At 47.0% G+C, this 20,758-nt stretch overlaps 1 protein-coding gene across 3 annotated transcripts in view; it reads right to left on the reverse strand.

The window, feature by feature from the left end:
• Positions 1-20,758, reverse strand: part of afap1 (actin filament associated protein 1) — an 86,039-nt gene that overhangs the window by 24,144 nt on the left and 41,137 nt on the right. Inside the window, exons 1-3 of one of the 3 annotated variants that reach the window (XM_035426812.1) lie at positions 18,793-19,339; positions 9,416-9,544; positions 8,929-9,011 (exon numbers count right to left, since the gene is read on the reverse strand). In XM_035426812.1, coding sequence (XP_035282703.1) covers positions 8,929-9,011; positions 9,416-9,544; positions 18,793-18,826 — 246 coding nt within the window. In that variant the 5' untranslated portion in view covers positions 18,827-19,339. Of the gene's footprint in view, positions 1-8,928; positions 9,012-9,415; positions 9,545-18,792; positions 19,340-20,758 lie in introns of those variants that run through there. The other 2 variants (XM_035426814.1, XM_035426813.1) reach the window with 2 other exon arrangements.

A 20,758-nucleotide genomic window follows, 5' to 3' on the forward strand; every position in this document is an offset into this window, starting at 1 on the left:
TCTCCGAGCCGGGCTGTCCTGCTCCTGCCAAACTTTCCACCGAAGCCATGTCATTAAACACTCAGGCCCCCGGCCAGGCCCTCCCACCCCCATAACTCAAGACGCGGCCTGGAGCCCCAGAACCTTATCGCATTTCCTTTGAGAAAACCGCTTTTCGTGAACTCATTACTGGCAAGGACGTCCAGGGGACGGAGAGGAGGAAGAGAAAAGAAAGGAAGAAAAAAAACGAAGATGGATGGAAGAGCAGGGACATGAGAGCCGAAGAATAAGCCTGGCTCCTTCTTAAAACACGGTACCACTCTTCCCATTACGCACTCTCGGGGATATTTCGCTTATTGACGCTCGCCGTGTTGGTGTTGGAGCGGGAGCGAAACGACGGTCCGATATCAGCAGGACGTGCCCATTTCCCACAACTCTGGCCGAACAGCGACATTAATCACGCTGGGAGCCGCGTTTGTTCTTGTCCCTTTTCCGACACACCTCTACGAAATTACAATAACAAACAGTTACGAATAACAAAAGATTTTATGATACTATTGTACTGGACATAAACACAAGATCCAGACAAACAGACGCACGCAAGCGCACACACACACACACACATACACACACATGCACTTACACACTTCGTGCTGTCAGACAGGGGGAGGGCAAGGACATGGAATTGGAACTGAAGCTGTTATCATTCTTCCTAGTCAGTATTCACACTGTGATGAAATGTTCTCCGTAAACTAAACCAACTCTCTGTCCATCTGCCTGTCTGCCTCCTGTCTGTAGCTGCTGCAAGAGTAATGACTCTTTTGATACAGGTAATGCCAATGACTCTTTAGACACAGGCAAAACAAATGGCTCTTTAGACAAAGTTAATGCAAATGATTTGTTAGATACAGCTATAGCTAATGACTCTTTAGACACACTAATGACTATACACAGATAAAGCTAATCAATCTCACCATCCCATTTCACACTTTACAATTTCCTCACTGCATCAACAGAGCCAGTTCAAAGGCCCTCGCATGCTATAATACGAACACAGGCCCTTATGCAAACATACACGTTCCATGTGCCATTTAATTACAGCGCGCGCTATGCTGCTGGCATGTGCGGCCTCCTGCAGCTTTACGACGCGCGATCAGCTGACAGATGAAAGAGCCGCACTTTCCCCCGGCGTTACAGCATCACAGCGTTACAGAACCACAGGGGCTGTTACAGCAGGACCCGCCGGTCGCTGCAAAACCGGCTCTGGCAGTGGGGAGGATAAATTACCAAACGCAGACGCTGCAGGTTTGAGGTTTGAGGGTCAGCGCTGGGGGGTTGGGGGGGGAGGAGGGGGGGGGTCACAGCAAACGGTATGCACATGTACCGTTTCGCCGTCTAAAGGCCCAGCGGGAAAGCTTCCCAGGAAGGGTCAGGGCAGCGTGCGGCGTTTGAATCAGGCCTCGCCGACGCCAGACGTCCTTCAGGACAAAGAGGCGGAGAACGGACAGCGGACACGCTCCCAGCCCACGTGCTTTCTGTTAGCGGGTCAGCGCGTATCCTGAGGTGGCCCCCAAAAACGCCCGCCGAACGCCGGCCGCTCCATCCAGGATCGCGTTACCGGCGGGGGGGAGGCTGGGGCGTCGTTTCGCTGCGTCGGACATGGTGGTTGCCCCGAGGATTTCTCGATATTCCGCCCGGCTCCTTATCGCGTCTCCTGTGACCGATCTGCAATTGTAATTTACCACTCTGTCGCCGCTGAATTATTCCCCTTCTAAAAATAGAGAGGGGAGTCACTTACTGCCAGCAGGGCTCCGTACATCAGTACATCTAGATTCAACAAAACGAAACATTCTTCCGATTCCTTCAGACCCCTCGACCGCATACCCAGACCCACATTCTCTGATTTTAAGATTTGGGCATATTTTTAGCTTCTGGTCCAATTTGGACTGGACCGGTCTGACTGTGCGCTACACCCTGAAAGGGCACAGTCATAGACTGTGACTGAACCCTGTGCCTGGGACTGAGCAGCAGGCAGGCAGGCCCGGTAGACTGTAGTCACGGTGAGCAGAAAACGTGAGCCATCGTGCTTGGAAATTCCGGTAAATTCCAGTGTGGAAAAATCTGGCACGAGGCGTAGGTGTGGAAAACATCCGCGTCCCGCTGACTTCCACGTCCGTCCAAGCCCCCGGCCTGCTCCAGGACGAGGTGCCACCTGGCCGTGCAGCACCGGGCCTGGCTCTGGAGATGGTGGGGGCTGCCCGTGGGCTCTCCCTTAACCTGCTTAAAGAGCTTATACTGGAGGAATCTCCCATGAGTGTTTGCAAGTAGCGGTCTGGGCTAGCCGCAAGCATCCGCGGCTAGAGGGAGCGATGCTCGTTAAACGCACGCATCGCGCCAGCCTCGGTGTTCCAGGCCTGCCTGACCTGTAAAATGCTAAATGTACTACTTAGCACTGTTTAAAACATACTGTGAGTCCTGGAAAGAAACTGCAGAAATAAGTTTTCCATTTGCCCCAGTTGTAATGTTTTCTTTTTTTAAATCTAAGCAAAGTTTCCAAGTTGTATAGCGTCAAAGGGAGTGGCTAGCGGCCGCTTCACCTTAAACATGCGATCGCGCGTGCCAGAGGACCCAGTTACCATAGCGACTGCAACCCGCCGCGCCTCGTCGTTCTTTAAACATTATTTATGCTCTTTTCCTTTGTTTACAGCTGAGGGCGCGGGTGATGTCACTGAATACTTCAGAGCGGTGAGCATGGCACAGAGAAGAGAAACACACAATGGCGCTCCTCAAACAGACAAACCGCAGCCTCTGCCTCTTCCGTAAAGACGGTGGACCTTCACAGTATCCGTCAAAATGCTATAAACATAAAAAAGTAATGATATGAAAAAGATCACTGCACTTAAATTACTGCAGTTAAATATGTTCACCGTTGAGTCATCAGTAAGATTCGTCATTAAATGATTCTGTTGTCAGCGGTGCTGAAGCACAGTTTAGGCCAATGTGAGGCTTATCTGTAAACGATGACATCATAAAGAATGGGGCCGTATTCAGCATGCCAGAACAGGACACTCCTCACACATGACTGACACTGCACACATATTCTATAGGACAGGCCAAGGTATTTATACAGTGTGGTCAGTCCAACATGTGACTTACAGACATCTTGCAGGACATTTCCGTGAGCACGTCAGGCCGACCTCCCAAGTTACTGAACACACACGGCAGCTGAACAGCGTGCGCACAAGCCAGCCTGCTCACCCCTGAGAATACCACTCTTCACACCGGGGAGACGCTGTTATCTTTGAGGCTGGAGCGGTTTGTGAGGGGACTGCGCGGGGGCGTCGGTGTACTGTGGGGGAAGAAGCTCTGCGGCGCGCGCATACCGGGATCCGGACTGACAGCGGCTTAAACAAAAAGCAGCATGAAAGCGCACACATTTCAGAGGACTGACTGTCCTGTGTCCACACAGGCTACGGCGCCAAGACTGCTTTATTTGTGTTTCGGTCTCTTCTGGAATGGGGAGAGATAGATAAAGGGAGAGAGAGAGAGAGAGAGAGAGAGGAGAGAGAGGAAATGAGACACAAACAGAGCTCGCCTGAGTCACAGACCCTTCTCTTCTTCTGGGTAGATTAGTCAGCAGAGCCGGGACAGGGCGGAGAGAGGGGGACAGGGGGATGGGGCGTTCTGGGTGGGAGAATGTTTTTGGTGGGGGGTTGGGGGAGACTAAAGGGCCAAACTCGCCAGCATCAACACAGATGGAACTAATTTGGTTCACAGCAGGACCGAGCCATTCGGAAAGCTAACACACCGGCACAACGGGGTGGGTGCAGACGCTCCGGCCTATAACCCGAAAGGGACGGTTACCACAGCACGCGCCCCCGCCAGATACCCCCCACCCACAAAAATTTCCATCTTTAACCTGTTCCAGACTTCCTCCGGCTTTGACCAGGACCGTCAGTTCTGATATCATTATAAATAATCCCCCATCCATACCACCCTAAGATTCCTCTTTAAACACCAAATAGGCACCCTCAAAATGTATACTTGAATCACGGTTTAACCCATTTAAGCCTGCAGGCAACTAAAGTTGCCGAAGTCTCTGCCACTCTTTTTCCATCTGTGAATAGTTTTTGGATGACTATAGATGCTTATGTAAGACATCTCTGGGAAAAATCTGGGCATTAATGAGTTAAGACATTTCTTAATTATGATCTGATAAGAGTAGGAGAACATTTATGTTTTTTCCTAGCAATAAAAAAACGATGTTGCTAGCTTTGCAAGGAGGATGAAAAAGACCATTTTTACAGCATATACCTTGTTTATAAAATGTGATTTAAGATAAATTCTTACACAAGAGGTTGATGCACTTGGAGCATAGTGAAGCTGAATTCAACCCTGGTGTTTAAACACACACACACGGGCTGTGGCTGTGCTTCAGGCAGTCATCAGGCCTGGTGCTGATTAACAAACCTTAATTCCATCCAGACCCCTGTGCATGTAAAACATCCCCAACAAGAGCACAGCGCGCGGAGACCGAACCCTCCCCCTGTCTACGCAAGAACACGGAGCTCAACCCATCCCTAAAACACAACAGCACACAATCATATCCGTCTACACAAGAACATCACACAAACCCAAACCCATCTCTAAAACACAACAGCACACAATCATATCCATCTACACAAGAACATCACACAAACCCAAACCCATCTCTAAAACACAACAGCACACAATCATATCAATCTACACAAGAACATCACACAAACCCAAACCCATCTCTAAAACACAACAGCACTCAATCATATCCATCTACACAAGAACATCACACAAACCCATCTCTAAAACACAACAGCACACAATCATATCCATCTACACAAGAACATCACACATTCAGGGGCTGAATCCTCCCCCAGACAACATCAGTGCATGACACGGAAATGTATCTGTGCCTACACTAGTAAAGGAACCATCCTGTCTGCACATATATTGCACTAATCCTTCTACCAGTCCAAACCATGACAGTGTGCAACACACTAAACCTTCCCCCTTCTCCCAGAGCGCTGATCCCCAGTGTCCTACCCTTCCCCTTGTGGCTGCGAGATGGGAGGCACACATGACGAAGATAAAAGGCAGATTTATGAGCTGAGGGGCCTGTGCTTGGATCAGCCAATCTCTAGACACTCTCGAGGTATGCAGGCAACACACATTCACTAACGGATCCTGGCTCCCAAGTCAAATCCAGCATCACCGTCCACAGGACTGTAACTAAAGTGACAAAAATTGAATATGTGCCCTGTATGCTTGCCATATGGCGCCTGTCTATTATGAAATTTTATCTATCATGAAATTTTAAATTTTTTTTCATGACAATTTGTTTTGTGTCCCAGTTGTGGGTTTTCTTCCTGTCCGACCACTTCCTCAGGGAATTCTGATGAACAGAGTTCCTCCGTTTGGTCCATCACGACCCCCGCTGTAGGCCTCTCCACATCCCACGCCCCGCCCCCGCCCCTCGGACAGGCGGCTTCTGCGACGGGCGGTCAAAAAAACAAACCCTTTCGTCGAGATGTTAAACAGCAGCGAGACGGGGAATAGCATGCAGACTGCGGGCGACCGAGGCACAGGAAAAGAGAGAGAGAGAGAGAGAGAGAGAGAACCCCAATGGCTCGAGCTTCCCAGCCGCGAGGCACAGCGAAATCGGGGGAAAACACCCGCTGTGGAGCGGCGTCACGTGGGGGACACGTGGGAGACACGTGACGGACGCCGTCGATGCCCCTGCCTGTGACCGTTTCCATGTTTGAAGCGCCTTTTCCCCCAGGGGGAGTCCCCGTGTGTGGCACTCTGTAATGGAAACTGAGCGTGGATAAGCCAAACGCTCCATTATGCTATCTGATTAGCGCACATCCGGGTGAGCCCTTCTGGCTTCCTGATCTGTAACGCCATTAGGGGAGGAGCTCGTTGCCTGAGGTAAAAGGCCTCTCTGTCTCCTCAAACCTCTTTCAGCTAGGAGGAGACACTATTCTTGGACATTTTTGTCAACAGCGCCATTTTTTAAACCAGTAATAACGGCTGCCTCTTAAATCGCATCATCTAAGACCGTCACAAGCTTCAGAACATCAAGCAGGCTCCTTCAGGGAGCGCTGCGAATGTCAAACGCCTCTAAACACTGTGGCGGATCTCAAGGGCATTTCAGAAGCGCGCGCGCTGCGATTCTCAGTCATGTGGTGCGAGGTGGTCCGACTCCCTTCATCATCGATGACAGCGCATCAAAGCAAACCCCGTTTCGACCGCACTGTATACACAGCGCCCCCGCAGCAAAGGCAGAGACGCGGGATCAAATGGCGACCGCACGCCGAGGGCCACTTTGTGATCTTCACGGTGGGAGACGGGCATGGCTCCGGCGGAGTGGGGACGGCAAAACTGCCCTGGGCCACACAGCAAAGAGTTCAGCGTTAATTTAACTCCACTCTCAGTGTTGATTTAACTCCATTCCCCGGGTTGATTTAACTCTATTCTCAGTGTTAATTTAACTCCATTCCCTGGGTTGATTTAACTCTATTCTCAGTGTTAATTTAACTGCATTCTGTGTTAATTTAACTCAATTTCCAGTGTTAACTGAACTCCATTCTCAGTGTTAATTTAACTCCAGTGTCAGTGGTAAGAGAAGTGGATAAGAGTTCAAGGAGTAAACTCTATCACAGTAAAATCTACTCTATCAGAGTTGATTTAACACTGAACATTCAACTGTGCACCCCAGCCCAGGGCCTAGGTACAGGAGAACTCCCAGGCTAATTTTATTTCAAAATGGGTCAGCCATACGCCAAAAATCTTGTTTCATTTTGCCTCAGTTCAGCTCTCTGGAACCCACGGTTTGTGGATGCAGCGCCAGCCCCTTTACAGATGAAACGGGACAGTGTGACAGTCTGCAGGGATCCCAAGTCCCCCACCAGGTTTCTGGGTTTCCTGCCCAAACCCACGCCCCAGCTCCCGCCCCCGCCCCAGCCCCAACCCCCGCCCCCGGCCGGCTCAATCCGTCCCTGCCTTGCTCATCCAGACGCCTCGCCACGGGGTTCAGCCAGGGCACGGACACTTGGCCAGTTTTTAAAATATCAGAGGCCTGGTTTTGGCAGGGAGGACGTCCCAGAAATAAAGACAAACAAAATGCAAAAAACCTGGCAGGCTCCTCTTCGACATTTTTCACAGAGGGGGATTTGTGCTGACAGGAGTTTGACACAGAAAAGTCTAATCTTTTAACAAACCAAACAAAAAAGGGGAAAAAAAGGCAGAATGTTTTTATTTTCTCTCTCTCAGAGGTCGGCCCTGGGCTGTAATGAACGGTAATTGCAGAGAGAAGACGCTGCATGGTTCCCTCAACGTTCCGGGAACTGCTGCAGAATTCTGGGTAGCCGGAGCCAGGACAGGGCAGGATGTTTCCAATTAGCTAGCGTACCGTAGCACAAGCAATAAAGCCCAAACAATAAGGTGAGGGTGCATCAAATTGTGCCTTTACACAAGTACATAGGTTGAGCATCTGGGGTAACTTTAACCCAGAAATAGATGATATGAAAAATGTAAGAAATTTTAACTTAAGAAAGGACAAACAAAAGAAATTGTGCAAATTGATGTCAAACAAGGTGTTTTGGAAAATTCTCTGGGCATTCTGGGGAACTATGAAAGAGCATCTTAACCCACAAGCTGGAGCGGATCGGAAGTGTCTAGCACAATGCACTGAGCTTTTCTTTTAGCTGAGTCTTTCTTGTCAACGGATTTGCCCTGTCGCCGCAAGAACACCAAGCGAATCAGGGTTCAGTTAGTCAAGTGACTGCGTCAGGATGCTCGGGCAGCTCATGAGACTGGCAGCAGCCTCTCAGGCACCGGCTTTAGCACGACATGAAAGGGAGAATTTAAAGAGGTGCAGCCGGTGCGGAGCTTTCCTGTTGCTTTTTAAAGAAATCGTAAAACACAGTAAAAGCGCGTTCCTCCCTCGGGCGCTGCACAGAGCCTACCTGGCGCACGGCACGATGACGACTCCGAAAAAGAGAACGTTTGAAGGTAGAGGATCACAGCGGTATTTAAAGTACCTGGGCTCCAGACCGAGAGAGTGGTGGATTCACCCTGACAGACTTGGGTCAAATACGTATTTCTTTTGGATTCAAATACTTTCCTACGCTTTACTGATCTTGTCTGGTGCATTGGAACCAATTAAATACTCTCAAAAAGTGCAAACTCCACCTTCTGGTCATATTGACAGGCTCAATTACACCAGGCAAGATCAATAGAGCACAGAGAAGTATTTGTATCGAAAACAAATACATATTTGACCCAGGTCTGCACCCTGAGGTGAGAAGCAGCTGATGGATGGAGGTGCCAAAGGCTTGGCAAAACTGGGTGCTGTAGGCAGGGCCAGCACCATGTGAACAAACAACACGACGTGACATACTGGGACATGACATCATTCGCTGTAATGTGATGCAAACTAAGGCAATATGATATGGGGTGATGTAATACAGCATCATATGATGTAACATTGCCCAATCTGATGCAATGTCATGAAATATGATGCAATGTCATCCAAAAAAATGTAGTGAGAACGAAGCTGAATTACATTTGTTGGCAATAATAGTAAACATTGAAAACAGATTTGAAAAAATATATTGCTATTCTTAGAGGCATGACACAATTAATTATTAACACTTATTTTCATTCTGGTCTGATTTAGTGTCATGCCATGTATCTGCTACACAAAATGATGCAAGGTAGTACATGCACAGTGTAAAAAGATGTAATGCGATGTAATATAATTCAATATGATGCAATATGATGCAACATGATGTAATACGTTGCAATGTGATGCAATGTTAAACAAGGTGCAATACAAGGTGACATCAATGTGTAACATGATGTGAGATGATGCAACCTGACACAATATGATATGATGTAATGTAGTCTTACCAGCCAGGGGTGTGGGATTTCGGGCAGGGGCATCTGAGGGGGGGCAGGGAGGCTGCTCTGGATCTCAGTCTTGAATGAGGGCTCTGTGACACACACAAGATGAATAAGGAGATGCGTTACCACCGTGCAGAAAATTGTGAAATATCACATCTGTGTGCATACATGATATCACATTACACAGAAGAGCCAAGACACAAGAAGATGGATTTCCTAAAGGACTGAATACAGTAAACACACCCTCATGTGTCAGGGACATGGGAAACCAGTAATAAATTCAGCAATTCAGTTTCAATCAAACACATTGGTGACTATAGCATGGTACAAACTTACATTGGTCTTACTGAAGTCTCTGTTAAGAATTTCTTAGATTCAGTATCTGCGATGCAAATCAGCTTAATCACGCCTCTTTGGACAGGTGCACAGAGGCGATGTTAGGGTGTGTGGAGTGGGCGCACTGAGGCTGTGTTTGGGCGTGTTGGGGACTCACCCTTGGCTGCCAAGACTCTGTGCAGGATGTTGGAGATGAGAAGCTTTTTCTCCCGCACGCCAGCGCTCAGATACTCCCGGTCCAACAGGTCCAGGAAGAGCCGCAGCTCCGACACCAGCTCCTCCATGGCTGGAGACAGACAGACAGGAAGACAGACAGACAGACAGACAGTCAGTTAAGCAGGCAAGCAGCCCCAATGCAACCTATTGACACTTTCACCACCCCCAGGTTGCAATGCCAGCACAAGAGTTTAGGTCATGTTAGAACTCATGGTCCTCTGGTGTGATTCACTCAGTCTTATCACCATGTGTGTCACATCCCATTTCTCATGGGAAGGTCATGAGTCATATGCAAAGATTAATGCTTTGGTCGATCCTTTTTTGTGTTTTTCTGTATGCATATTAGTCTGTCTGTTTTGAGATTGAAACCCATTTGAGATGTCAATTTTAAATGACAAAAGGAAATTAAGAAACAAAATCCAATGGAAAAAAATGACTCTGCCGTGTCCAAACATTGCTGCCGTTGTTCTTGGACCTCAGAAAGATGTTGCAGCCACTGATTAGATAACCGTATGCCCATCTAAAAAAAGAAAGCGAAGGTTTTTGATCCAGTGTTTAGGGTTTGAAGCTGTCATGATGAAACACGGTTACGTTCAGGCATTCCCTCACCGTATTTGATATGGCTGCCAGGGAGTCGTAAGTTACGCGAAAGTTACGTGAAAACCACGAGGCGGACGGCACTCCTCTGACAAGAAAGGCAGCAGCAAAAGCCAGGCAATGTGAAAACCGACAAATTATAACAGTGTGGTCCTGCCAAAGAATTCCAGAACGCATAGAAACTGCTGGGGGGAGGACGGGGGAGGCTGGGCTCACTACACCTGAAATTCCACTACGGAACGCACAAATTACAGAGAAAACAGTGGCTGGCAGTAATACAGCAGACTTCAGACACTAACAAAAGTGAATTACAGCTTCTGATCTCAGACCTAAACAAAACATTCAGTTCTCCCCCACTAATAAACTCTTCCATGGTTCTGCAAACCTTATGCAAGGTACAGGAACCATGATGGAAAAGTGGCAGGAATGCATGATGTGATTATTTTAATATTCATAATTATACTGTGTCTCCTAAGGATACCAGGATAAAGAATGGCAGAATAATTTTTTTTCCCCAGTAATAACTTTTTGCAAAGAAACCTGCACTCTTTCGTTCTTTACAGCAACAAAAAAGCATATCAATAGGTAATCAGTAATTAAGCCGTCTGTTATATTTATGCAGAGTTCTTAAAGTCTCCTTCATGAAAATTGACAAGAAAGAAATAGCGGATTTCTATTTTTGCTTTGTGTTAAAGAACAAGAATTTTACTGTACTAATCACAGTGATCAATTAGACATTTTATGGCTGAATGTTCCAATACTGTTCATTGTCTCAGCAGTAGCTCATTACCACAACACCACACAATACAACACCACAAGAGCATGCACAACAACACCACAACAGCACACACCTCAGCACCACAACACCACAGGGCCACAGCAGATCTAAAATAGGGTGTTCTACAGGGTTTTCTTTGCGACAAATGACAGCAATGTGACAGGCTTAATGATTACAACTGGTCGCTGCAACTTGAGAACAAATACAAAAAAACCAGACAAAAAAATAATTTGGTAAAGGAAGCGTCTAGTAATATGTCTAGAAATATGTGTCATATTTCCCTTTGTCAAAGTTGCACTTGCTGACTACTCATATGCTGAAACCACGAATCATGCATGGTTGTACGTAAGCTTGACCTCACTGCACCAAACTGCAATGCAGACAGTGCTGCTGCCCTGTTTCAATCCCTGCCGCCACACGCACCACCACCAGCACAAGACCAGCACAGACGCAGTTTAGACCAGCCCAGTTCACCACAACCCTAAAGCAACCGCCGACAGGTAAACAGACAGCCAAGGGGTATAATCTGCAACATGTGGGTGGGTTTGAATTTTGATGGATCCATCTGGCGCAAACTGCACATACCAAGGGCAAGGAAAGACATTTACGATGCTGGGCAAAAACACCTTGTCCTCTCCTGTCGAGAAGACACACCGACTCGTCAGCCTATCAGAACACGGAGGCAGCGACGTTTATAAGCCATTGCGTTTGGGGAGAGCTGAAAGGTCAAAATCAACCACAACTCACCATGCAGTACCTCACCCTAAATTACCGGTAAAAGTTTCCTGTTGTTTGACTGAAATGTCATACTATGCATCAAGAAACAATTGCCCTGGAATCAGATGGAGGGACTTCCCACCACGTTGGCCTAAATGAGCGTAAAAACAGCAAAAGGAATCGGAGTCATTGCAAACTGCCCATTAGGCGAAACGCTGAAACGAAGACCACCCTCAAACAAGGCCGGAGGGGGAAAAGAAACGCTAAACACTGAAAACAAACATCCCGCTCCCACTTGCACTCACTCTCCACCTTCACTCTCTCTCTCTCTCTCTCTCTTTCACTCTCACTCTTTCTTTCACTCTCTGGACTAATCTAACTGAACATATGTTAACATGAGCACATAACAGGAGATAATGACAATCCTCCAAAAAGAAATGACGGTGCTGAAGTGCCCCTGGAAACAAGACCTTTCGACCTGTGTGACACGTGTACGCTCTGTCGTGTCCCCAGCACAAGCAGCAGCAGGGCACTGTGAATGAGAGGCAATTCTCAGTTCGCCCACGCAAAAAGACAATCACCCGCCAGGAGACATTCGTGTTCCGCTGAGCATTTCGATTTGCTCCTCTTACTGAGGAAAGTTTAGAAAGGGATTATTTGTCTGGTTTTTTTTTTTTTTTTTACCGCTCCGGGTGTCAGCTGTTTGTTTGAATACTGACAGGTACTCGTCTGCTCCTGTGGGACCTCAGCCAGCTCAGCAAGCGAATATCGCCAGGGGCCTGGCTTTGTCTTCAGACTGTCATGCTCTCAGACTAAACAAACCAGAACAATGTTTGCTGCAAAAGCTTTTCCTCCCCCTCCTTCTTCCTCTTCTTCTCCTCATTTTCCTTCAGGCAGGGGCGCATGTCTGCAACTGTGCAGAGAAGTTGTTACAGTGAGTCCGCCTTTTGTACAGGAAGGGGAGTGAAAGTAAATGGGCTTCACACGGAACTGAATAAACAACATGTCTGATAGTGATTACACCATCATGGATGGTGTGAAACAACATGTTTATATGTATACACGTGTGTAGGGATGTCTGTGCATATATGTGCGTGTATAAACATATATACAATGAGCTCCATAAAGTTTAGGACAAAGAAATATATATTTTTTTATTTGCTCCTGTACTCCACAATATTAGACTTACAATCAAACAGTTCACACATGGTTAAAGTGCACATTCTCAGCATTTATTTAAGGGTATTTATACACTTTGGTTTCACCATGTAGAAATTACAGAACTTTTTATACAGAGCCCCCCCCCCCCCCCCCCCCCCCCCATTTCAGGACACCATAATGTTTGGGACATATCAATGTTATGTAAATGAAAGCAGTCATATTTAATACTCAGTTGAATATCCTCTGCATGCAATGACTGATGGAAGTCTGTGGTCCATCAACATCAACAGGTGCTGAGTATCTTTTTTGGCAATGCTCTGCCAGGCCTGTACTGCAGCCATCTTCAGCTCTTGCTTTTTTCAGGTGCTAGCTGTCTTAAATTTTCTCAGCATATGAAATGCATGTTGAATTGGATTCAGATCAGGTGAAGGACTTGGCCAGTCAAGAATTTTCCAGTTTTTGGCTTTGAAAAACTCCTTTGTTGCTTTAGCAGTATGTTTGGTATCATTGTCTAGCAGTAAGATGAAGTGCTGTCCAATACGTTTGGAGGCATTTTCTTGAATTTGAGAAGATATGTAGCTTCTGTACACATTTCAGAATTCTGCTGCTGCTATCAGGAGGTATATCATCACTGAAGACAAGTGAGCCAGTACCTGTGGCGCCATACATGCCCAAAACATAACACTCCCACCACGTTTCACAGATGAGGGGAGGTGCTTTGGATCTTGGGCAGCTCATTTTGGCCTCCACACTTTGGTCTTGCCATCACTCTGATACAAGCAAATCTTCGATCTCATATTTCCATAAGACCTTTTTCCAATACTCTGCAGACACTTTTAGGTACTTCTGGGCAAACTATAACCAGGCCATCCTGTTTTTCTGGCTAACTAATGTTTGCATCTTGCAGCATAGCCTTTTTAGTTCTGCCTCCTGATGTGTTTCTGATCTGTTGTACAGGTGTTTATGGGTTTTCTTCATTATGATGAGAATTATTTGGTCATCAACTGTAGAGGTCTCGTCCTTCTTAATGATGTTACACACAGCTGATTTTCGTAAGCCTAAGGTTTGGCCTATGTCTCTGACCATTTTTTCTTATTGCGCAGCCTAATAATAGCTTCCTTGACTTTCATTGACACAACTCTGATCTCCATGTCGACAAGCACCAATAACAGACTCCAAAGGCAATTAAAAGCTTAGAATCAAGACTAGATACAGGAAGCTCTCTTATACCTGCATTACGGGAGCAACTGAACACACCTAACTAATCAGAAACACCTGTGAAGCCATTTGTCCCAAAATGTCTTTGTCCCAAACATTATGCAGCTCACTGTATATGCACAAACACAGTACTGTGCACATTCTAATGAAATTCTCTCCTGTTAAACAGTGATACGTTCCTAATGAGGGGCATTATTAGTACTATAATTCAAACCGTCACAGTGGACTGGTAAACACACACAGGGCTTTTTCTCTTGTCAGTCACACGAGGAGTTTCTGAAGGACTATCCAAGGCTCTTTCATGTCTGCCAATGTAAACAGCGTTTGCTGTTACTGTCGGCGTAATGACCAGACAGGGGAACGCTCAATAACTGAAACAGTGTATAATCTGCAAGAAGCTATTTCATGCATCTTTACTGTTTTTTTTTCCTAGAATGTTTATTCAGTTGACAGATCCAGAATGCAGTATTATTAGCTGGAGAGGTCCCACGTGCATTGTGGGTAAGCTGCCACAGCCTGACAGTGGCAGTGTTAATTGCAGCAGTTTAAAGCCTGGCACCGCCCCCAATTCCCCTCACCACACAAGAGGGCAGACCTCAGCGTCACGTCAGGGCCTTTTCCCCAAGCCAAACAGACAACTGCCCAGGCCTTAAACAATCCCTAACGGCCCCAATGGCGGCGACAGTGGCGACGGCCGCTCCACACCGCATTTTCCCCTGGAAAAGAAGCGGGTTTTTAAAAACGCCGCTCATTTCCAGGGTGGCAGTTCCTCTGACTCCGCTCTCATACAAGACGGCGTTTCCTCGCATTCAAACCCAGCCTCTCTGCAGCGGGGAGATTAGACGGGCGGGCGGGCGGGCAGGCAGGGACGGCCCCAAAAAACACCCCCCCCCGACAGGCCATTTGTTCGGAACGAAACCCTTCTTTTTTTTTTGAAAAGGGTCAGGGTTCATCGTCCCGCTGCTTCCAGCCGCCGCTCTGAGCTCTCCTCTCCCAGCCTCTCCCGTTTCACTCCGCGCGGCACGACCCCCGCGCCGCTGCCCGTCTCCCCGCCGCGGCCGCTGTTTGGGTTGGCGCGGCGCGGCCTCCCTTCGTCTGAGCGAACCCCGCGCAGGGCCCTGGTATGCGCCTTTTCCGCCGCTTCTAGATCCCGCCCACGCCCCCGCCTGCAAGCAGCTCCGCTTTCCTTCGCCCAAACCAAAGAAACACGGTATTTCCTCTGCGTCTTGGAACGCTCGCACCCCCGCCAGCCGGTTCACACCCCTGCTTTGTCCGTGTGAAAGAGCTGGGGCAAATGGTGCAATCCAGGGTTTAGACTGGGCACATTTTCTCATAATGCCAGTTAAAATATTAGCACAACCCAAGGTATTGCATACGACTGTAAAATGTAGCAATGCGTGGGAAGCACAGTATAAATCAAGATAAATTACTTGGATAACTGCATCTGCTGTGCCGCTGCAGATCACTCTGAGTGTGTCAGTGGTTTGAGTTCAGGCATGCACTCATTGTGTTCAGTCTGAGCAGAGCATTCTGGGTAACAGAGGCACATAGAAGCTGTATCTCTCAGGGATAATTACAGGCACTCAACCTAAAACCACAGCAGGAGTGCGGAGGACAGTGGTTTTCATCACAGGGGAGTGGCGCTTGGCTGCTCCAATCGTGCCTCTGGGGAGTCTGAGAGACTGTGGAGATAGAAAGGTGTGTGCAGTGCATTGTGGGGGATTCGGTATTAGTGTGAGAGGCAGATACTGGCTACAGTCCAGGTAGGCCATGCATGTCTATTCAGGCAGGGTCAGAAGTGTGCGCGTGTGCGCACATGTGAGTGTGTGTGTGCGTGCGCACGTGTGAGTGTGTGTGTGTGTGTGTGCACGCATGTGAGTGTGCATGTGTGCCTGTGCTGCAGAAGTAAGCCAGGATTAGGGTACTCTGCTTGTGAGCGAGTGGGTCCTGGAATCAAATTATTGTGATTTGACATGGCTGCTCTCTCCCTAGACAAAAATCCCATGAAGAATAAATGGGTAAAACAGATCTGTGTCTCCTGCTCAGGTTTCCAGCATGAGGACATGCGAGCACAAAAAAAAGCTGCCCGCTGCGAATCAAGAGTAACATGTGCCTTGATTTGCTGAAAGGGAACCTCCCCCAGAAACAGTGATGTCATGTGCAATACATAAAGAATGGAGAGTCATGGGAACTGTGGTCAACTTATGCTGAACTGCTGCTCTTCTGTTCCAGCACACAGCTACCAGGAGTGTGGCAGAGAGAAAGAATGATCAAGGGTATGGAAGCACATGGATGGTATCACACTGCACCACACTTCTGCACTGGGTCTGTATGTCCCGCAATCTGTCGTCTGGGTTAGTACAAAATAAAATGTCCAGTGTTAATTCAACTCTAGCAGAATTAATTTAACTATTAACAGATAACATTTGGTCCCACTCTGGAATGTGAGACCAAATGTTATCTATTGAGTGCTGAAATAACACAGGACATTTTACTGTGTACCAGCCTGTCTGTAAGGCTAACTCTGGTGGTGCTCTGGTCATTTGCCTTCCATTCTCACTTACATACATCCAGCACCTCATCTCCCCAACAACCCCCGCATAACTTTCCTTTAATACCTACCAATAATTCCATCTCTCCTACAACCACTCTGCATCACTCCTTCTTAGCCAAGTTGGATCCCTCCTCCTCAACAATGACACTACACCCCTTCTCCGTAACAACCACAAAGTATCCACACTCCTTACCGAATGCTCCACACACTGCATATCTTTTCCTGACCATCCATTTTCCTTATTAAACACCATCAACTATTGTGAACTAACTCTCCCAAACAAACTGTCTTCACAAAAATGAAAACAATGTTTAGTCAGAAAAGCGCCAGACCCTGCAACCCAGGGTGGTCCGTGGTGGGGCACCATCGGCGAGAAGTAGGCCTATGTGTGCTATCTGGGTTAATCTATCAGACCGACCAGCAGGGCTCCATGAACGCGCCTCTTATTAAGATAACAAGTCCATTAAGTCAATGCAGGAATGTCTTCACAGTTGCTTTTGTAGACCTGAATTCTGACAGGAGTGAGTCTGAGGCTCAACGTATGCCATTGAACAGGAACAGTTCGGCACGTGAAAGACTCATCACAGATCAACACGATCGTGCCCACATCACAGGCAAACACGCATGCAAACCGCCAGCAAATGCCATGTTGTCTTCGGTTTTGCGGGCGAAGGCTACAGGAACAAACACCAATAAACACATTAACACTTTGATTTTCTTTCACAGAAATATGTCCTGTCGGAATTTGAAGCGCGACCGCACGCATTTTCACAAGCTGCACTTTCACGAGCTCTGAAAGCCTGGTTCCGCCTAAATGACAGGATGAGATTACAACCGACTGCACAATGGTCGTCTTTCAAAGCCCAAACTGAAGCGCCAATACATCATCCATTCACCTGATAGCCGGGAGCTACTACCCCCTGAACCTCTACTGATCAACAGAATTAAACATTTTTAAATAGGAAATGGCTTTGTGGAAGAACACTGTTGCAGACTGCGCTTAGACTGTAAATCATTGCCGTATTAGTTTTATGTTCAATCTTACGTTACACTCTTAATTCAGGTTCAAAAAAAGGATATCTGTGATTCACTGAATTAGTGAAAATACACAATATACACTGCTAAAAATACGTTTAAAAACAGCATCTCGCATGGCCTTCACAGGCAGATCGCCTTTGTGCATTTACTCCAGAATACCCACGGGGCAGCTGCGCCAAACTAGTGCCTGTTTGTGGTCAAGACAATCCGGTGATTATGACATTCTACGTACATAAGACTACTATTCACCATCCGTCATAAGAGGAGGGGGCGCGCTCAGGTTGCAAAGGCTACACCCAAAGTATAATTCCATAGACAACTAACGACCCTAATGATACCACAGCGTGCCAGTGTAGGAGCGATACAGTAAACCTCATCCAAACCAAACTCTCTCTCTTTATCCACATCGTGCAATTTCTAGAATTCTCCGCTCCAACTAAGAAGACCGAGAAAGCACACTCGCTCAGAAATTAGTTTCACGAGGTAGTGGTTCCTCTAACCCCGCTGCATCCTTCAAAGTGAAACAAAGGCGTTGTAAAAAAAAAGAAAATAAAAATACGGTAAATTAATGTGAATCACAACCTTGTTGGCAATATTTCTGTAACTTCATGATCTTTTGGGAGTACATGTTAAACTAGGCAGCATTATTCCGTTATTACATTTGGTCACAGAAAAAAATAAGTCGTTTACGAGCACTACAGTCGCATATCCTTAACCGGAACCACAATTCAAAATTGCATTCTACACTTACATCCATAATTTCAATCTGAACGTGACATGCAGTAAAATGCTCAGCGTTAAATCAACTATGACAACGTATATTTTTCTCAGAGTAGGTTGCATATGATCCCATTGGCACTCATAGGCTACAAATTGTTGAGTTTAATTTACACCGAATATTTTACTGTGTATATTTGCCAAAGAAAGAAAGCACGGTAACCAAAAGCTCTTCAAAGTATCCAATACTGTCAGGCAATTTAGAGGTACATCCGTGATAAAGACCTAAATAGAACAGATCGACACCGCTTCTCATAACAATTCCAGTGCATATGTGCACTTTCACTGTACATCCTCCGATTACAGTGCACTAAAATATGATTGATCAGTCCAGTCACACAGCAGTAGGTGGACATAATATCTGTCTTGTACCTGTTTTTAAGTTTTTTAGAGGCTAATGACTTTTATGAAGATGTATTCATATGTGCAGTTCGACGGCAAAAGCCAGAAAACAAAAAGCGCACTGCGAGTCACTCACCCCTGGAAGCGAACAAAATGGGATCGCTCCGCATCGTGGAGTCAAATGCATCTAATCCCCAACAGCTCACTGAAGTAAGCGTGTGTCCAGCCAGCTGCTGAATTTCATTAAATCCCGGACTCCCCTGGGCAGCCAGCGACAACAAACCCTCAACTGTTCCTAAACGGAGAGTTCAGCCCAGCGACCCGCTGTGGATTACAGTGCGCGCGTTCTACCGGCCGGCAGTGTCTACGTTTCCTCTCAGACTCGCTCTCAGTCTCTCCTTCTAATAGCTTGCATAGTCTCCTCAGAACAGGGAAAGTTTTGTTTGCGGCGTCTGCGCCCTAGCCTTTCACGGCTCTGACATACAGCCAGCGAGTAGACCTGTCCTGCCTTGCAAGCGCTTCAAGAGGGCTTTGCTCGCTATCCTCCTTCTCTTTACTCGAAAAGTCAGACCAGGGGCTGCCGTCTTGCGCTCTCGCATTTCAGATTCCGCAACGTGTGCTGTTACATTATAAAAGAAGGGGGAAAAAAAGAAAAAGACTCAACGGGCAGCCCAGTTTTCCAGTTCCCAATGGCAGATGGGATATTGCGCTTCAGCTAGCCGCCCCACTGGGAGGAGGGAACCGGCAGCTTATGGTAATGAACGGTAATTAAGGTTAGGCCTGGGGTCCGCCCGCAGTCCTCCTGATGCTCGGTTGGGGGGGGGGGCATATACGATTCAGTGCAGGGAAGAAACAAAGCCAGTTGACACGAGGGGGCTGCAATAAAAACATGGACTACTATCTTCCTCCCCATGGACCCCAATGGAAACTGACTACTGTAGAGGGAAATTCAAATGTAAAGAATATGTCAATTAAAATGGAAAATGTATGTTCTGAATAGAAACTGTAGTTGTAGAAATAATAGCCTAATAATAATAACAACAACTAAAACAACAACCGATTTAAATTTAGTTGCCTTATAACTATAGAGAATCCATGGAGAAGCTTGGTATAAAAAAGTCCCATGAGGATGAAAATTTTGCAACAGACAAAGACCACACAAGTTTGGTTTTCAATACTCGAGACAAAGACCTGTCAAAATAAATGCTTTCTAATCCCCGCAAATTCCTCTGGATGCATGTAGCTCGCCGAACCTTGTCCAGGTATCCCATGAAACAAAAACAAACAACAGAAAAAAAGAATTACACTCATGCAATGAAGTCCAGGCTTCCAGGGGCTTGCAGAGAGGAAATGAAACGACATTCCATTCTAATGGTAAAAAAAGACGAATGAAGACAGGTTCGTTACATCACGTAAACACAGACCGAGGTACCGTTGCTGAGGCCATAGCCTGGCGTGACGGTCAATAAAAAACAAGCAGAGTTCCCCTGGAGGAGGTGGTGTTGTGAAATGGGAGGCAGGTAACAGATGTGATGGGGACCAATGAGTGAGGAGAACAGAGGCTGTGCTGAGCAGCCGGAGGTCAGGGTTTGCACATGGGTTATGCTGGTCTCCTGGGCAGTGCAGTGCACCAGCGGTGGGCAGAGGAACACTGAAGAGAGGGAAGCAGAAAGAGTGATGGGAACAAGCGAGGGAGATGAAGGGATGTAAACACCGAGGCACCGAGAGAGGCAGAGAAAGAGAGAGAGAGAAATAAAAACAGAGGAAGACTTTTTTTAAGTCACCGTTTTTGCTTACATCAGCAAAAACGGACTTGCATGTCCACACACCAGGATCCAACCAGGAATGCAGATACTCTGCAATGCAATGATACAGCCACAGAAACCAGATCCATTGGATGTATCAATTGACCACATTAAGTTGTAAAGTGTATACTAATCCTGCCCTGTGTATGAGTACCAGGTTTTATTTGCGTATTGTAAGTGTGTTTCTGGGATTGCCCCCCAGGTAGTACTCTGGCATGGTACTCTGAATCCTTAGAGGAGTGGTTTGCTATGGGGTAAGGATCATGCCAGTAACCTGTATGCAATGGAAATGTCCCT

This window comes from Anguilla anguilla, chromosome 7 (genome assembly GCF_013347855.1).
Source record: "Anguilla anguilla isolate fAngAng1 chromosome 7, fAngAng1.pri, whole genome shotgun sequence".
NCBI classification, from domain to species: domain Eukaryota; kingdom Metazoa; phylum Chordata; class Actinopteri; order Anguilliformes; family Anguillidae; genus Anguilla; species Anguilla anguilla.